At 43.1% G+C, this 12,839-nt stretch overlaps 2 protein-coding genes across 2 annotated transcripts in view; one reads left to right on the forward strand and one right to left on the reverse strand.

The window, feature by feature from the left end:
• FKBP9 (FKBP prolyl isomerase 9) overlaps nt 1–10,245 on the reverse strand; it is a 26,761-nt gene extending 16,516 nt beyond the window's left edge. Inside the window, exon 1 of the mRNA XM_010713047.2 lies at nt 10,121–10,245. Within this exon, the coding sequence (XP_010711349.2) occupies nt 10,121–10,230 (110 nt within the window). The 5' untranslated portion in view covers nt 10,231–10,245. The remainder of the gene's footprint in view (nt 1–10,120) is intronic.
• Nucleotides 10,246–12,627: 2,382 nt separating this feature from the next.
• The window catches only part of RP9 (RP9 pre-mRNA splicing factor), a 7,594-nt gene continuing 7,382 nt past the window's right edge, over nt 12,628–12,839 (forward strand). Inside the window, exon 1 of the mRNA XM_019616788.2 lies at nt 12,628–12,801. Coding sequence (XP_019472333.1) covers nt 12,628–12,801 — 174 coding nt within the window. The remainder of the gene's footprint in view (nt 12,802–12,839) is intronic.

A 12,839-nucleotide genomic window follows, 5' to 3' on the forward strand; every position in this document is an offset into this window, starting at 1 on the left:
GCCTGGCGCCGCGATCTGGCGTGACGCGGCGACCCCGGAGTCGCCGGGGCGAACCGCGGGGTCGGCGTTACCTGGAACGGCGCAGGTTCGGAATCGCCGCCCGCGTGTTCTGACTTCTAAAGGTAGAGGTATTCGCAACGCCCTGCCGGCTGAACCTTGCGGGTGGCACAGCAAAATGACTTCTCGAACACCAAGTGGGATGCCAGGGCCCAAAAGAAGTGGGCGTTCGTGGCAGCTGAGCATCCATTTCCCCTACTCTCTGGTCCTGCAAGCTGTGAGAACTTAGGTTTCTCAGTTAACCTAACCAGCCTCAGTGGAAAATCTAAGCACCCAGCCCTAGTCTTATACAAGTTAAATAACTTTTTTTTTCTTCCTTTTGAACACTGTGGCAGCAGTTTCCTGGTCGGAAGAAATGCCTCACCCTCCCTGGGGTAGCTGGTTGGAATGGAGGTGCACAGAAGAATGTCATTTGTTTAAAGAACGCCTCTGGTGAGATGCTGATACAGGGCAAAGCATCACTTTCATGTGTATGGAGCACTTGAGGAAGCTACTGAAGTAGAATCTTAGAATCAAAGAATGGCTGGGGTTGGAAAGGACTGAAAAGACCATCCATTTCCAAGCCCTTGCCCTGGGCATGGCTGCCACACACCAGATCAGGCCGCCCAGCATCCCATCCAGCCTGGCCTTGAATGCCTTCAGGGCTGAGGCATCCACAACCTCTTTAGGCAGCCTGTGATGGTGCCTCACCACCCTTTTGAGTAAAGAATTTCTTCCTGACATCTAACCTAAAGCTCCCCTCTTTTGGTTTAAAGCCGTTTCCTCTTATCCTATCACTATTAGACTGTACAAAAAGTCAGTCTCACTCTCCTGTTTATAAGCTCCTTTCAGGTACTGGAGGACAAAAGTGAGGTCTCCCTAGAGCCTTCTCTTTTCCAGGCTTTCTTTCTGGCTGCGTGCATCTGACACACAGTTGTTTGACAGCACCCACAGGGATGCGGCCAAATCTAATGTTTTTAACGTGTTTTCAAAGCTCTTGCATAACACTAACATATTGCTAAGAAAAGACCTTGCAAGGTGACCTAACTGAAAGAAGTCAGCAGCTCAGGTGGCTATTTCAAGATAACCAGGTTTGTGGTTACAATCACATTCTCATCCCAATGACAGTCATGCTGCATGTTCACTCTTTACAGCTCCCTCAAAGGACCTGGGGGTGGGCCTCTTCTCCCAGGTAATTAGCACTAGTACAAGAGACGATGGCCTTAAGTAGTGCCAGGGGAGGTTCAGGTTGGATATTAGGAAAAATTCTGCTCAGAAAGAATGGTCAAGCCTTGAAACAGGCTGCCCAGGGAAGTGGTGGAGTCACTGTCCCTGGAGGTGTTCAAGAACCACGTGGATGTGGCACTGAGGGACACGGTGTGCATGGCAGGGATGGTTGGACTAGATGATCTTAGAAGTCTTTTCCAGCCTTAATAATTCTGTGTTCCTATGATTCTAAATCAGCCCTGTGAAACACTCTTTGAACAGGCTGCTTGGATGATCTGGCAACCGCTGCCCATGTTGATGTTGGGCTGTATGGGCATGCTTTATTTTCTTAAGAACTCGCAATTCACCACTGAAGCATGTTGACACAACCAACGTGAAGATAAATCTTACGTTTGCCAATTCCTTTTGCCATCTAGTGACACATTCTTTATTTATGCCCATTTGTTATGTTCTATGAACTTAAAACAATTCCTTGGGCTCAATTTATACTGTTTTGTTACCCATCACCTGTGTGATGGGTAACAGTTCTCATCAACAGTTCTCATCAACAGTTCTCCATCTCTGATGTTGCCACCACTACCTCAGGATGGCTGTATGTTATTGATGTCAAGGGGAGCCATTTGTCCACCCTGCTGTGGGCATAGATGGAGTGGTAGTGCTGAGCCAGGTGGATGTGCTTGCTCTCTGTCCTCCTTGTTTATCCAGGTAGCACACTAGCAGCAGAACACCAAAGGTACTGGGTATTTTTCTCAGAAATTCATTTTTAGCAGCTCACTTCTTTTTCAAAGCATACACAGACGCAGAAAGGGAGGACCTATTTGTACACCAGTTTGTTTGAGCAGTAACCCAGCTTCCCTGCAGGTGTTTTGGGGGACACAGAGCATTATCAGATGACCTGCCCTGCAGCCAAATCAAAGCATGCTCTGACTAATGCAGGGTGAGCGGGGGATAAGCACAGGCATGTCTGAAACGCTGCTCCTTCAGCAAGGATTATCCTTCCCAGACCACAACGCAAGGTGCAGCTAAGGTCCATTCTCTCTCTCTAAAAAGTTATCTTTCAGGAATCTTGCAGGCATGACATGAGATGAGGATTAAGTTGCTGGGATTCATGCCTTTGCACACCGTCTCCCTTTGTAGGATGCTGTGCGCTTCATGTTCCAGGGGCTGCAGCACTTCTAGCTGTGGGCTTTGCTATATCAAATTAAAATATAATGCAAGGATCCTATGCTGTTTCCTGAGCCTTTTTAGGGGCAAGGAAGTAACAATACCAACTCTGATTCTCTACTTGTGTCTATCACAGCAGTATTACTGTTTGAGCTCATCCAATAGCTCAAGTAGCAAGAAGTTAGATAAGAAAAGTCCTTCCCACTTGGCTGGTACAAATCATGTCTCGCGAGCATTGAGGAAATGATAAATCATTTCACATAAAGAATAATTTATGGGAACATGGGAAAAGGAAATTAAGTCTCAGCATGAATCTGAGGTAGGCAAGATGCTGCCTGAGTGTAACCTGAGATCCTGCTCCGTTCCCTGGAATGTGCTTGAAGCTGAGCAGGAGACAGCTGTGAGATGCTGGGCCTAATGGAAACTAAAACATCTGCAATACATTCACTCACAAAAATACGGGGGGGTTGTGATTAGTGAAATGTTCTGCTGTGTAGCCTTTGGACTTATCCAGTTCTTAACCACTGACTGTTCTAATCACCCATCACAGAGCTGTGATTGCAAGCCTGAAGATTCAGTCCCTAGGTATATATTGTGATTTGACCTGGAGGTTTTCTAAAAAGGTAGCATACAGAGAGAAAAGCGTAGAGTGGATTTACAGTGTTTTCTAAACGATCAATATATATAAATCAATATATATAAATATAGAACAAGAAAAACAGAGGTAGTTCTTTTTTTCTTAGAAAGAGTATGTCAAATGCTGGAGCTTCTAGATGTCTTTAAATCACAACAGGCAGATTCTGAACTCAGATACTGCAAGTACAAAACTGAGAGCAATGGGAAACACAGCTTGAACTGGTACCAAACCCCTTTTGAAAAATGTCTCTGCTTGTAACTAATAGCCAATATTAAGAAAGACCACTGTGTAATGCTGGTTTGGGCTGTGTAATCTGCAGGGAGATTATGTGAATGATTCTTCTTTTCTGCGGGTTTCCACAACTGTTCTTCTCAGTATGTACTCACTTCAGAACTCTTAAGAGGCTGCTCAGAGAATAGCCTCCAGCCACACCAAATGTGAAAGAAACATAGTGCTCTCCTTGCTGAGCTGAATAGCAAGTAAGGAGATTGAAAACCCCCTTTGTAGCTCAGTGATAACTTCTCTTTCCAAATATATGCAAAGATCGTGAAGGTTTCCAGATAGTACGAAGCAACCACAAAGGCACAGTGTATTAATAGAGATGTTAAATGATATGGCCAAGATAATATGTTCCTAATAAAAAAAACGGTTTTAGTAAACAACATTTTGAACAATTACTGTTTCATTTTATGATCAATTCAGCAGACCGGGAATCAGAAATAGCTCTTTGAACAAAAAATATTTTCACATACGTTCTGTCAGTTACTCATAAGTTAACAGCACTTTACTGCCAGCGGTGTGACCCATAAGGGACAGACAAAGCCCCAAATGCCTTCGGTGTGGGCACGTATATATACTCCACTCCTCGCTATAGATGCTCAAGGGAAAGTTAAACAAAGATCAAGTACTGGTGTCAGACAGTATCTTATCCACATTGCCCAAAATCTGCCTTGCCTGCAGGAGCACACAAATGCCCCTGCTGCAGGTCACAGCTTAACATGACCAATAGAGCTGTTTTAATTAGTGCTTATCAGCCCGGCATTGAAACTGTGCTGCATTAAATTATTATCCAAATGATTTAGGAAATCTGTCTCTCTCTGATTGACACCAGGTGGACAGAAAAAGCCATGTTTGATGGAGCCCTGGGCAATCTGATCTAGTACTTGATCAGGCAGTCTGTGGCAGGGGAGGGTGGAACTCGATGATCCTTGAGGTCCCTTCCAACCCAAGCCGTTCAATCATTCTATGAATCTGCAATTCTGTGAGGTAGTAGCTTCCAACAGACAAACATGAAGATAAATTACAGCTGATTGTTGTCTTCCACCAACACTGTTGATGCCTGTAAGGAAAATGGCTGACAAAAGCATAGGGCTAGGCTGCACTATTTCAAGGTATCACTCAGGCCTTCCTTCCTACTCGCATTGCAACTACTATAGTTTGTGCACCAGCAGTAAGCATAATTGTAGCAAGCCAATTCTGAACCAAAGTACTTCCTAATTACATTATAGCAATTGCGTGTTGGCCCCCGTGTTCATGTGCCAGTGCAAAACTGAAAGGAAAAAACAAAAACAAAAACAAAACAAAACAAAAACTACTGTAAGAGTCCATAGGCAGTAGAGTTTTTCTACTCTTCCTTCCTTGCAGCTATACATTTAAATGCCATCAATTTCCGTACATACATTTATCAGGAAGTATGTTTGTGTTTGTGTATATGTTAGTGTTAAAAATGGAAATGCCACTGTCTTTGTTTCATGAAAAAGGAATGGGCACAGTGAACCAGGTTTTCAAACTTAAATACTTTTGAAAACAGAGACCATAGAGGTTAAAACTCACTTTTTCAGAGAAGCTGAAAAGTCAGCAGTCTGCTCATAAGTTACCTAACGTAACATCAAAAGCTGGAGGCAAAATGGGAAATTTCATGGAATCACAGAATCATAGAATGGCCTGGGTTGAAAAGGAGCACAATGCTCATCCAGTTCCAACCCCCTGCTATGTGCAGGGTCGCCAACCACCAGACCAGGCTGCCCAGAGCCACATCCAGCCTGGCCTTACATACTTTAATATATTTTAAATATATTGCAGTATATTGCAATATACTTTAAATATATTGCAAGTACCCACAAATTCAGAGTATTTATACGTATATGTATACAGCAGAGTGTTGTATTAAGTTGCAGAGAGATTTAGATATTCATAACCAGGGATGCATGTAGTAAAGCCACAGCCTATGGTCTATGGATTTTTATAGGTTTATGCACGAGCAGTGAGGAAGGCTTCTGTATTTGTCCTAAATTCCCCAATAGTGAGGATTTGCATCTACAATGGAAAAGATGTAGGAGACTGCGCACCCAAAAAAACTCAGAAAAGTAAATATTGTGCCATGCAAAATTTGGAAAATGGTGAACTTTCATATGTAGCATGCACAGTCTCACAACTCAAGCTGCAGATACAAGTTGCTGCAACCAAGGAGCCCATTGTTTTTCTTAAATTTATCATTATTATCTATTACAAAAGGTTTTCACCGAATCAAAGAGGAGGGTAGAAGCACTATGCATTTATTTGAAGATTAAAAAGCTAATCCAGAAGCAGCACAGTCACTAAGGTCTGAAAAACGATTGGTCACAATTAAGTAATTTATCATGCTGAAGTATTATCATGCCCAATCTGTACTCTGTCTGCTGGAACTGTTATGTCTATAGTTAAAAATAATATAGTTAAAAATAATAATGTTTTGTTCCAGCATTCTTTTAAATAAAGCTGGTTTGTAAATTAGGTGTGGACTGTGATTCCCAGCCCAGAAGACACAACCCACTCAGGACAGCTTCCCCCATTCTCTACCCATCACATTTTGTCTATAAAATATCTTCTGGAAGCTGTATGTGTTGGGAGGAGGAGAGGAAACAGTGCCTCTGCAAGCGCTTGGCTCAAAGTGAACTATGTAAACTTTCTTGAAATGTAAGGATGTCTGTTCTACCAGAGGTGAAACCAGCCTGCGTTTTGAAATGAGCACATAAATTCATTTTGCTGTCTTGGCTGAAGGGATTATTTGCAGAGGTGATGTGAAAGAGACAAGTCAGGTCAGTTACCTCCCTGCATACCAGCACTGCAGCTGCAAGCAGCAGACAAACCTAAGCAAACTGGAAACAGAACACATTGGTTATTCACTAGTTTTCTGAATTTTAGATAGAAAAGTTTCCATCTCTCAAACAGTTCTAGAGTAATATTCCAATAATCAATTTCTAGGCACAGAAAAATAGTTTTAGGTCAGACTTAGAAAATTGAGGGCTTTCAGCTCACCACCATATTTTGCCATTCACATGCAGCTGGTTAAGTTCATGCTGATCCATTATATGGGAAGGCGTGGGACAGTCTGGGTGGGTAATGGGATGTGGGTCATGGGTGGGATGGGTTCATAGGTTTCCGGGGCGGTTGGGTGTATGGGTATAAAGTCCCTTGTTGCACAGCATTAAATTTGGCATTTGGTGCTTGACACTGTGTGTCCGACCCGTTTGTCCCTGGGCTGGGGATGTCCAGAATGGAAGGGTTATAGGCTCAATGTTGCAGGAGGCAATACATTATTGTCCCATGCTTAAATTTTCTAATGCCTGCACTGTTATGTCATACCTGTGTTGGAGGCCCAAGATACACTCCTCTGTATTGTTTGCTTTTTTTTCCCCTCACAACCTTCAAACTGTCGATTCCAGAAAACTTGATTTAATGTTTTGTTAACACAGCCACCTGTAGCCAGCATCTACTTGTTTTGGCAGTATCGCTGGTACGTTATTAAAATTACTTCATAACTGGCAGAACACCTCTGATTTCTTAGTTTATTCAAGCATGATCAAAAATTAACCCATAAGGCTGACAGGAGAAAGCCCCATTAGAGGATGCTAAACTGGACTCTTTACACACTACACGAGTGATATATAAGAGCACAGGACAGGCATGGATCTGCCCAGAGGCAGTCTGGACTAGGAAAGAATGTGTTTTCTATGTCTGTAATGATATATTTGTCCTTTCATTTCTATATCTATATAGTTACAGCTGGCAGTAATCTTCAGTAAAGGTCACTACAGTGGAGCATTCCTGGATGGTGTTCACTGTAAAACTGGAGTGCCACTAAAATGGAATTTTTGTGTGTTTGGTGTGAATTTCAACATTTCTATATGAGAATTCCTCTTCTCATCAGAGCAGTTCTGAGGCAATGAGACACTTGCTTAACTAACACTTTCTACACTACTGTACCACTGCTACTCTAGGCTTTCTGTAATTACCTTCCTGACAGGGGCAGGGGAAGGAGAGGGTCCAGAGCTGCGAGTTTCCATTTCCTTCTTTTCATTTGCCTAGAAAGAAGCTATTGGTAGCTTGACATATGGCAAGTATGTTAAGCTTAAAGAGCTGTGAACTTTGGATAGTTCTGAAAAAGAGTTAGGGTTTAAATGAGTACAGCTGTTGTGAATGGAACTAACCAATCAGTGATTTTAAGAAGAGAAAATCATCTTCCTGTTTAAAAGAGGTGGCAAAACAAACTAAGAATCTCTGCCTTAAAATTTTAGAAAGCATTTCTTTCTTTCCTTATTTAATTTGCAGTTTCTGTGATCCATTAAAAAAGACTGGAATCTTTTCAGGCAACTAAACCAATGTTCCCCTGGAAAGCTGGCAGCTTGCAGGGGACATACCAAGAGCAGGTGCTGGCATTGAGGTTGAGCTTGGTGCTCTGGGCATCGTTAAAATAGGAACTGTTTTATCAGTCAGCATCTTACAGAATTTCAGGAAGCAACATTCAGGAAACGAATCTGCTTTTGCAAGGGAAAAGTTCTTACAGATCAGTTACCAATTTAAGAATATCACCTAAGCTTGGAAGGAGGAATTTCTTGCAATGATGAAAAAATGAGACTACCAGGCAAAGAATCTGGCCTTGATCCCTCCTGAAGTCAGTAGCAATATTCCTGCTAATTTTGATGACAGTAAGACTACACCCACTAGGGTTTAAGCAGAAATATATATAGATTTAATACACGAGGAACATCCAATCTGGAAGAATTATCATCCCTCTAATAAGGAGTTCAAATTGCAGCAATCCTGACTTAACCTCTCATCTGTCAGAAACAGATGAATAGAGAACTGTGGATTTCTTTGTGTCTGCCTGTTTCTTATGAAACCAAACTCATGCCTACTCAGCCTGGGCACAAACGATCCCACAAATGATGGTATATTTTGTAGGAATGTGGGAGATCATCCAAGGGTTGTCAGCCAAAATTTCCCTTCCCCACTATTGTTACATAATGTGCTGTTAGCATTTCAGTGTTCCTACTGCATGCAGTTTACAAATGTGCTCAGTCCTTATAGAGGCAAACTACTACGAAGATTGAATGAAACTTTGCCTCGGTAGTGACATATCTGGGTCCTGTTCTCAGTATATAATTCAAGATGCAATGTCATATCAACAGTGTACTACACAAATAAATGTCCATCAAATAAAGTCTTGTTCTTGGAAAATATTTCAATGAAACTTAACAAAAAAATGGCTTAGAATACTAACAGTTGGATGTTTATTTGTAAAGACCAGAAAGCAAGAGCAAAAGCTTGTGAAAAAACTCAGTGATTTAATGTCTCTAAAGTTTTAAGTGAGGTAAAATAGTGAAGAGAGATGGAAGATAGACCATTTTCACTAAGTAATGACGTGAAAAGACAGTAAGCATTACAGTTCTGATGGAACCTTATACTGCCACTACAGACTCCTGGAAATCAAAAAGATAGTAACTCTGCAGAAGGGTGGGTGAAGCTAATCCATAGAATCAACTGTTAGAGCCTTGGAGAACAGAATTTACAAAAAAGAAAACAACTAAGTACCAGCTTGCCAGTCTTTCTAATAGATCCAATAAAAATCTTAAGTGCTTAAAATGGAATGTAGTCTTACAAGGGGACTTCAGCCTAAAACTGCAGTTCAGGTAACTCTTCTCAGTTGCTGCCCCATTCTATTTTCCTAACACTCCTCCTTGCTTAGCTGTAATGCTTTCCTTCAAGTGCTCATTTTTGAATACTCACAGCAACCTACTTTTTGCAGAAACAAACAACTCAGTGCCTAGATCATATCTGTGCTGTGCTAGAACCAAAGCTTTGATGCCTTTCTGCCCAATTTTCCTAAAAGGATTGCAGCCGTAGATACTTACAGAGTCCTGAACTCTGACAGAGTCAAAGTTGAACCAAAGCAGCCTTGGCCAAGGTGTTCATTCAAAAGTCTGCTCCCTCACTCCCTTTCTGTAATGATGTATGGTAAGAAACACCACACTGATGCTATGCAGGAGCATAATATTACCAACCAGTGTAATGGTGCTCATAGCATTGATTCTGTGTTTTACATGAAGAATTACAGTTTCCAGTACTGGGATGAGCACCCCTTCTAGTGTACTTAGAGCCAAATTCAGACACTTGTCTTTCTGGCCCTGTGAATCTCAAGAGCTTTCCTTTACTGTTTTTCTGTGGAGAGGAACACCAATGGAGAGTGGGACCACCACATTAGCCATAAGTTAGAGCAGGCATGTCCAGCCTGCAGAACATATGCAGCCCAGCACAGTTCACACTACGGCCTGCCACATGCCTGCATCAGTCCCAGTGGCAAGTTGAATGAGCTGCTATGTCAGGGCAGCCACCCTGGTTCCTGCAGCAGTCACTGAGGACACACATGGTAGCTCCTAGCAAGCAGGTTGTGGCTACCAGCGGAGTGGCAGAGATATGCCAACCACTGCCCCTGTAACAACCACTGGGTGCTGGGTGCTGCTGAGGCCTTACCAGTCCCTTGGTGCCACACTACAGTGAGAACGGGGGGCACTTCTGCTGTCCTACATCCTTGTTGACCTTCTGTGCCCAGTGCTGAGAAAACTCAGCGCCTGCAGCCTGCCCTGAGCAGTCATGTGCTGAGATCCCTCCTGAGCCTCAAGACCTGGGCTCAGCTCTCACCTCACAAAGCAAAGTTTTCCAGACTGCAGAGTCCAGGAGGAGACACAGGAGACCCAGTGCAAACTCTTAACAAACCAAGAAAGGAGAGGCACTTACTCAAGAATGGTGAGACAGGCACTGCCTTGGCTGAAATCAGGACGTGGGGAGCTGTGCTGACTCGTGTGATGGCAAATAACCGTGTGCAATTTAATACACTGGTGAAACATAGTCCTGTGAACTGAGAAAAAGATGCAGCCTTGCTTTCTGTTTTGACACAGGAATTTGAGAAGTTTAGAGATTGCAAAAACAAACAAACAAAACAAAACCATTTTCAGTCGACATAAATACAGTACTTGCGAATTTTCAAATGGAATGCATAGAGTTGCAATCAGTTGCAATCTCTTTACCAGATCTTTATAAGACCTCTCGTAGCAGATGGGTATCAGAGAAATACGTCTTACTCATGTTATCACATTTGGCAGTACATACGTTTGGGAACTACTGCTTTTGAGGATGAAGTAGAGGAAGATTTCATCAAAAACCTCTGATGTGCACTTTGAGAATTCACTAAGAACGGCAGCCACTGCCGTCAAACTGAAGTGATGCATTAGTATCACAAAAAGAATGGTTAATATCTCTCTAGTTTTGTGGATTTATTGTTCTTTTTCAGCAACAAAATGCTCAGTGGGTGCATGCCCAGGGCCAGGCTGCACTCCTTAGCAGGGAGGTATGGGGCAGGGGATGCTGCAGGACAGGCTGTGCTGGACCATGTGTTGGACTTGCCTGGGTTAGAGTATTTTTTCCAGGTGAGACAGGAGCCACCGTTACCAAGACCGAAGAGGGAACTACATCCAAGTCTCTCACAAAATAAACTGGCAGTACTAACACTTAAAACATAACCCTCCTTCTACCTCTCTGCAAGAAAGGATGCCAGCTCCTTTCTGTACAGCTGAGGTTCCCAGGTGGCAGAAGTGTCACTGCTCTCCTGAGGGGGATTTCTCTGAGGTGTGCAGCAGCTGAGATACCAGGGTCATACTACTCTGAATGTATTCTATCAGCTATCTTTGACAGCTGCACACCAGCCACACTGGAGTCAGACTGTGCACAGGCTGCTGTGTGTTCTGGATCCCATTATGAGGTGCTTAACTTCCCATGGAGGCTATCATGGGTTCTGGATTCCTCTCCTCTGCGTAATATAATCAGAAACAGATCCCATCTCAAAGCTCTAGCCAGCCAAAAATGGAGAAAAACAGATTGGCTGACATTCCACCACTGTTACACTCTCATAGGCACACTGATGCCTATGGGGTGACATAGATGCAAATTAATTTGGCCCTCGTCTTATCATTTATAGTTCAAACATTCAGTTGTTTATAATAAAAATACAGTTGGCATGGGTACTGTGAAACACACAAGCTTTTCAGATAGTTTAAACTGCAGCAGCAATCGCAGTGTGTGAAACATACAGGCTTTTCAGATAATTTAAACTGCAGTAGCAATTGCAGTGCTTTGAGGCTGGAATTAGAGTGCTGTGACAGTCGGCGGTTGCGGCATGAGAACAGTTCCCCCAAAATTAACTTCTTGAAGTATGTGAAGAACTTAGTCAAATAAAGAAAAAAATATCATCTTCAAGTACTCACCCTACTAAGTACAGAGAACCAGAGCCTCAGCTAATGTAAGCCCTTTACATAAGCAGTTCACAGATATTGAGGATTTCTGCTCCACGATCAACAGAGCTGAATATAACCATTATACTTTTTCATCTCCCTCTTTCTTCGCTGTTCTCTACTTTCTGTTCTTCCCTTTACTAAAGCAATTGGCTCACTGGGTTAGTGTGCAACAGTCACAGGAATTCAGGGCTTTTCTCAGCAAAGGAAGAACAAGAAACTTTGGAGTTATCTACAAATGAAGTGTTAAATTACTAATCACTAATTTAATTGAAGGAAGAGGACAATATATCACTGTCTGTCTTTTTGCTTCCACTGGCAGCCCCCACTGCTGCTGTGACTGTGCCTCAGGCCTCCAAGCCAGGTGCCTATCTGCTCCAGACTGGCAGAACTCTGTTCATTCCAGCCAAGCTAGGGCAGTGAAGGGTACATGAAAGTGAGGCTGGTGTAGTTTCCTGAGATCTCCTTTCTTTTTTCTTATTGCATGCCCCCCTTCTCAACAATACCATTCATAAATGGGAAACACTCCATCTTGGAATTAATTATCTTTTCTGTTACTGTCCAAAGGCATTGGAAAGCTGTTCCAAAGTTTGACTAATCTATTGGTTAGAAAACATGAAATGAAAGGCATTTAAGCTAGCAAAATATCATTGAAATTAAAGGAGGACTGAAAATGCCTATTGTATCACTTGAGTTTGCTGCCAAAATGAAGTCTCTGTGTAGAAGGCATCAACCCAGATGGTACGTAACTTTTAGTAATTATTGCCACTTCTCTAAACAGAGGGAGTAATTGATACTTCGTCTCATTTAAGTTTTTTCAGACATCTTAAATATAATTGTTGGGCTTGGAAGCATTTCTCCTGCTTCGCTCATTGCTTGAAGACATGACCACGCATGGAACCAATTGTGCTTTGGCGTTACCACAAACCAGCAGTGTCACGGTAGCAAAACACTACGATGGAATTAATCAGAAGCGGCGGACAGACGCGGCGCTCCGGCAGCTGCTCAGGCAGCACGGCCGAGCGGGAGCCTTTTAGGAGGGCGTGCTGTGCCGGTCCGCGGACTCCTCGGCACCAACGGCGAACCGAAGCGGCACCGCACCGAGGCAGGCCCTGCTGCCGGAGGAAGGCGGCGCTTGGCCGGGGCGCCCCGCCCGGCCCGGGAAGTGA

The sequence above is a fragment of the Meleagris gallopavo genome, chromosome 6 (assembly GCF_000146605.3).
Source record: "Meleagris gallopavo isolate NT-WF06-2002-E0010 breed Aviagen turkey brand Nicholas breeding stock chromosome 6, Turkey_5.1, whole genome shotgun sequence".
Classification (NCBI taxonomy): domain Eukaryota; kingdom Metazoa; phylum Chordata; class Aves; order Galliformes; family Phasianidae; genus Meleagris; species Meleagris gallopavo.